Source organism: Papaver somniferum, chromosome 4 (assembly GCF_003573695.1).
Source record: "Papaver somniferum cultivar HN1 chromosome 4, ASM357369v1, whole genome shotgun sequence".
NCBI lineage: Eukaryota > Viridiplantae > Streptophyta > Magnoliopsida > Ranunculales > Papaveraceae > Papaver > Papaver somniferum.
The window spans coordinates 53669813-53676395 of NC_039361.1; the positions used below are offsets into that span (position 1 = coordinate 53669813).

Sequence of the window (6583 nt, forward strand, 5' to 3'; positions counted from 1 at the left end):
TGCCTGTCGAAATTAAGCCTAGGCGAACTAGGCAATTAATCTGCCATGGATTAGTAGGTGCAAAATCTTACCCACAATCAGAAAACAAGGAATAAAGGAGCCGCGGAATAGGAGCAACAACAAAAGGAGGTGTGGCCATGCCACAATCCATCCGACACCACTTGCAAGTAGCCACACCCCATGCTGCTCGAGCCGGCCCCTATTCCAGCCACACGCACATGAGTTGTGGATGGGCCCATACTTGCCGTCCCTATTTCCCATCGACCAATCAGGTCACTTTAAATCCGCCACACACACACTAGAAGTGTGGCCACACCCATACTTGGACGGCCCCTCTTTTAATCGACCAATCAGATCGCTCTAAACCTGCCACAGTATTAAAAGAGGCAAGGTTGCGCCAGATATCACAATGCCAAATTGGATTTCCAAAAGTCGCGCCAATACGCTAATTGGCATGCCAAACATGTCGTTCCACTCCGGCATGCTAGTGACATGTCGAACATGCCATGCATCGCCAAAACGCTAATTAGCATGCCAAACATGCCGAACGTGACACGTTGCCACAGAAGCATGCCGAACGTGGCAACATACCATAAATAGTGCGCCAACGTGCTAACCCACCTCTTGTTCATGGCCAAACTCCATAACATATTCCAATTAGGGTATTCCAAACACGTCTCTGCCTTGGCGGCATTGGTCGAAACCCTAATTTCCAGTTGCGGCCCAATCACGCCACTTTGTCCCCACAACATGCCACGAGCCATGTGGGACCCGCCAAATCCTAAAAATGGCGTCATTCTATAACCACCAGTGGCCATCCTTGTGCCTGTGGTTATTCCCATGTTATGGCTCGCCATAATTCCTTTAATGTGGCCATGGCGCCGATTGCATAAGACGTCATCGTGTCGTAGCCATGTTACACGCGCTAATTAGTGTTTCGATATGCCAAACCCTAATTTAGCTAAAGTTGTCACGCCAACTAAGTCAGGTAATTCTCCTAAGGCCTTAAAGTTTGATGTAACAACAGGGCCAATGTTGCCGGAACCATATTTGGGTCTAACACCAACATGCTAAAATAGCTGTCATGGCTACGCCAGGCGCTACTGTTATGTTAGGCCCTAGTATGCCATTGGCATGCCGTTATATGCCACCACGCCATTGGCGTGTGCCAATAATGCCATTGTGCTACCATCAAGCGCCAACAGAATGTGGCCATAATCAATGGTCACCCTTTCTCATGAGTTACGATCTCAGCCATCCAAATTCTCCAAAGAATTGACAGGCCTGTGGAAAGTTTTGCGCGGCCAACCAAGACAAGCCAAATAGCATCACGTGCTATTCTCCTGACTTTGACTTGCCACACATAGCAATCTGCTACACGTTTTCCACGAAAACACTCGAGACATCAAACATGTTACAAACTGGGGGATGCTCATCAGGGTATTGGTCTGGCGGTTTACAGTGTGTGGCGTGCAACACGCCCATTATAAGAAAGTGTCAGAAAGCAGGGAAGTTAGTGGCGATAAGAAGTAGTGGATGTAAACTAACCAGTTTCCTACATGATGGGAACGTGGTCTCTGGCATTTACACATAATCCCACTTTTTCATTACTCAATCACTCTCACTTTCTACGAGATCAGGGTGCGTTCAATATGACTTGTATAAATAGGTTTTACCTATTTCCACAAAACAACAAGTTTTGGTCAGAATAACAACATAATATCCAGAAAAACACCAAAGAATTAATAACTTACATTTCGCAAACCAGTTCCAAATTCTGATACAAGTCATAAAATAGCCACACCTTCAGAATTAACCATTATGGTCTCAACACCTTCTTCGCTTCCCTCCCTAAGACCAACCCTTCTCCTTCACTTTGTGACCGAAGCAAGACTGGAACGGTCATTTCTTGGTTTAGGCCTGGATTATACAGATTGATCTCTCGAATCTAAATTACTCTCGTGCAGTGCATTTGTTTTAGGTTTAGATTTGTTTCTCATCCACACACCCAAATTTACCAAAACCAGCAGAAACAGTTTTTACCCATAAACATACGTCCATGCCGGCGCCGAGCTTTTTCAGCTGAAAAAAATGGTGGACTCAAAGAAAAAAAATCAAATTTTCAGCCTCTTAGCAGCAATTCTCTCTTCACAATCATCCTCCATTTTCACCAAAAAAAATTCTCTCTCAAATACTTTTTCCCTCCTTCTACTCTCACCTCACTCACCCGAATACAAATAAAAATACACACTAATCATTTATCAAATAATCTTATGAATTTACTAATTATAACTAAGCACTAAGCATGATTAGTGAGGGGTAGATTAGGTATTAGGTAAAATACTTAGATAAGGGGTGACCCTGATTTTGATATTTAAATCCAGTTTTTATCATTTTCTTCTATCCCCCAATTAGTTTTAGTATCCCCAATCGGGCGTTCTTTTTTTTTTGGCAACAATATATGATGCATTGATTTCTTTTTTCATTGCAATAATATCTGTTTTTCTCATTTCAATAGTTTTAGGCTGCATTGGTTTTTTTTGTTGCAACAATATTGCACTACTGCATTTTCCGTCCAACTTACCGGCTATTGCACCAAGCGACAGCATTTTCAAACTAGAGATCCTACAAGATAATATTGGAAAGCTGCAAAACATTGAACATCACAGGTCCACAACCAAGTGGAAACATATACACTGTAATTGGCAACTCTACAAAGTAGAGTCAAACCGCAAGCAAATGCAAATGCAAAACAAAGAAAGACCATATTCATCTACCTATAACGCATTTAATACATCTACTAATCAGCAAGAGTTGGCTTGTGCAAAATCATTTTTCAAAACATCAAATTCACTCTGCATCTAATCTTGAATTGCAGAAGATCACTGTTCTGTTCTACAATATATGGTTCTATGGTTCAATTGCAAGTGCATACATAGAAGATGTCTGTCTTGCCATAGGCCATAGCAGACCGTCAATGGTGGAGATTACTGTAAATAATGCATCTAGATTCAATCTCTAATAGGAATGTTGAAATTATGAGAACATCAAGCATGGGCACATTTCAACTCTTTGCAAGATCCAAAACATCACAATTAACTTTATCAAAAAAGAAAAAAAGTAATGAAGCAGCAGAATATATGGGCATGCATCAACAGAGAAAGATATAAAAATCAATGGAGCTCAGACAAACAAAAATTATACTAAAAGTAGTGACTAGATTAAGCATTGCACTGTTTCTATTACATCTCCCCATGAGAATTCCATTAACAACATTGCTAGAATAATAATCATACTAAAATCTAATACTATTAGTAGAACATCACTGCATTCTAGAGAGTGAGATTACATAAAGATAGATTTTAATGCTGAGGACAGAAAGTAACCAAGTAATTTCCACCTTTGCAAGTAGCAATACTAGTAGGATCATCATAAGCATAAGAATAAGCTCTAGGACAAGCATTCTTAAAGACCTTTGAGTAAGCAGTTGGTTTGCAGGTGCTAGGATTCCCAAAGTCACCAGTGCAGCAATACCTTGGTTTGTTGAAAGCAGAACAAGCACTTCTACAAGCAACAACTCTTGTATTATCTTTAGATTTCACTTGTAAACCAACTGGACACATTTGATTCAAGTCTTTAACACAACCAGTGTAACTACAAGCTCCTCCTTTACCTTTGAATGGTTTGACAGAAATGGCCAAGTTGTAACCATCAACAAGACTAACATCATAGAAATCAAGCTCACCGAGTGTAATTTCAGCAAGAGTTGCAGGTGGTTCACCACCAGCACCATTACAGTACAAGGCACCACCACAATCACCAGTTCCACAATGACCTTTACCACTTGCATCAAAGACACAATCTTGACGACCCCAGAATCTTCCTGACCAATCTTGTGGGACTCTCAATGCATAAGCTTGCTTTGGGTTTAGTTTAAATCCACCTTTAACTAAAATGGGTTTTCCTGCACTTGGTTGAATCCCTGGCCATACTGGGTATGAACATTTGTTGTGGAATGCAATTGTTGCTGATGAAACTTCAACTGAAATACAATGGAAAACAAAATTAGCAACTATTTTCATTACTTTCATTATAAATTACATTGTAAAGAATTACATATTACCTGCAATGTGAGAAATGAAGAGAAGGGTGAGGAGCAAAGGCTTGATCTGCACCATATCCATAGCTCACTAAAACCTTAACAGAAACCAGAGAAAGAAGAAATGACCTTCTCTTTCTCTTCTTACTGAGTCGGTTTATAAAGAAGTAGAAAAAAAAGGGTAAAGAAGTAAAGAACAACAACAACCACTGTACAACAGTAAAAAGAAAGAAAGAAAAAGTAAAGGGTTTGGCCTTGGCCTTGAGAGTAGGTCAAAGAGGTTGAAACTTGAAAGGTCTGTCTGCAAATGAAAAGAGGTTCCAGTTGTTTTCCTCTTTCCTTGTTTGTGTTTAGGAGCTAGACTAGAGCTAGTGAGAATGGGGAAACGGTACATGTACTGAACTCTCACAATGTTTGTATTTGTGTAGTAGTGACAAAGAAAGAGAGCTCAAATTTCAAAAATGTCAGAGGTTTCAGTGGGAAGAGGAATAAGGCAAAAGTATGTCCTTTTGTTATCAACTCTCTGCATTCAATCACATGTTGAAGGAATCAAAATGTTGTGAGTCCATTAGTACTGAACTTGTACTATTCTTCTCTCCCTTAAACCCATCAGATATTGTTTGTAAATTACTACAGATTTGGGAAACACACCATCTGAAGAAAGGATTCAAAGGTCAAGATTTAAGAACCCTATGTCCTTATATTCTTCTCAAATTGCCATTTTGAAACAGTATTTGACCCCGCCACGGCACCACCACCTGCTTGTTTTAGGTTTGTTATACGAAAACCTGCATCAGATCAGATGGTTATTTGAAGAAGTAGTTGTAAAAATGAAGTTGTTGGGTTTATTTACTGCGTGGACTAGTAGTTGAAGAACGTTTGTGGCTTCTGGTAAAAATTAGGAAAAGAAAAGAAAAAGGCAGTGAGCGCCTAATCACTGTCTTTCACACTGCCCGAAACTATCAGTACTCAGATCGATGAGATTCCATCGGAATGGTTGTTCTCTGCTCTTGTTGTTTAATGGTAATATCTTTTTCCATGGAGCATCTCTATTCTCTCGTACTAAAAGTTCTTATTTTATTTAGTTTAAATGGGTTGAATGTTTTTACTTTAAACTTTATTTAGATCTAGCCAAGACTAAAGTTTGTGTGAATCCCGGTTTGATTGGGTAATACCCAAATTAACTGGGGTATACCTAATGAGATAAAAATCAGGTCATTTTGAAGTAAAACGGGCCACTTCTTAACCCTTGTATTTTCTAGATGGCTAATATACTCTTGTTTAATTAACACTAAGGTCGTGTTTGGTATCCTGGATATCCCATCCTGGGTTGGGTTATCCAGTAAAAAACTGTTAAAATGTGTTTGTCTCACTACAATTCCAATTCTGGATAAGGATTACTAAACCTTCCTTGATTTTAGGAAGTATAAAAAGTGAGGTTATGGTATTCTTCCAAATACCTGGGATACCTGTATCCTCACCTGGGTTAGACAGTTATTTTCCTTTAAAATAAGTATTTATCTAACAAATAATTATTTATATTAACCTATTTTTGTAGTCAAACAAACACAAATTAACCTAACCCAAGATATGATAGAATTTTAGACAAACATCATTAAAAATAACCATTAACAAGGTTATTATAAATTAATTTAAGATAAACTTTTCCAGAATATGTTATCCCGTTTCCAAACTCCCAAACAGACCCTAAAAATTCTAATTAGATTAATTAATTTAGTTTAGATGAATTAATTAAGTAGATTAAAACTTATGGATTTAAGTTATCAAATTTTATTTTTGATTGAACTCATGCGGGAAGATTTTTGATGAAAAAATTTTGTTTAGAGAATTTTTTTTTGCAACGAAAATGAAAACATACTATCCAAACACTTCTAAAAAGGGGATTGCAAAGCTGATGTGTGAAATCATACTCAAAATCAAAGAAGAAATCAACACTTTCAGTTCTGAAACTATGAAAATTCGGCAGGGTCGACGAATGAAGAACATGCCGACTATATCTGGCCGGCAAGGTCTACTGATGAATAACATGCCGATTATATCCGACCGGCAAGGTCGGTGAATGAAGAAGATGCCGACTTTATTATTTTTGACACACAGGAGACTGTTGTAAATGTTTCACTAGTCGGCATATTTTTGATTTTTTATCTTGCCGGCTACCTTATAATCGGCAAGGTCGACAAAAAATACCTTGCCGACTACAGGATTTTTGATATACATAGAAAGGTGTTACAGATGCATAATTAGTCGGCAAGCAAGGTTTTTAAATCGTGAATCGAATCGTGAACCGTTTTTAAAATTTGGGAATCGAATCATATGTTAAATCGTAAATCGTAGATTCATGGTTCATCATTAAATCGTAAAAGTATCCTTATAAATATCGTTGAACCATACAAGATATCCCTAAGGTTTGAATTTTGATGTATAATTAGTATAAATACCAACAATTAAGTTGGGTTTTCCTAG

General features: G+C 38.3%; 1 protein-coding gene across 1 annotated transcript; it reads right to left on the minus strand.

Annotated features, from left to right (window-relative positions):
• Nucleotides 1-3198: 3198 nt before the first annotated feature.
• LOC113275522 (thaumatin-like protein) lies at nucleotides 3199-4448 on the minus strand. Its single transcript, XM_026525054.1, has 2 exons — nucleotides 4124-4448; nucleotides 3199-4042 (listed from the first exon to the last, which is right to left on the minus strand). The coding sequence occupies exons 1-2, from the start codon at nucleotides 4182-4184 to the stop codon at nucleotides 3363-3365; spliced, it is 741 nt and encodes a 246-aa protein (XP_026380839.1). The 5' UTR covers nucleotides 4185-4448; the 3' UTR covers nucleotides 3199-3362.
• Between the last annotated feature and the right edge of the window lie 2135 nt (nucleotides 4449-6583).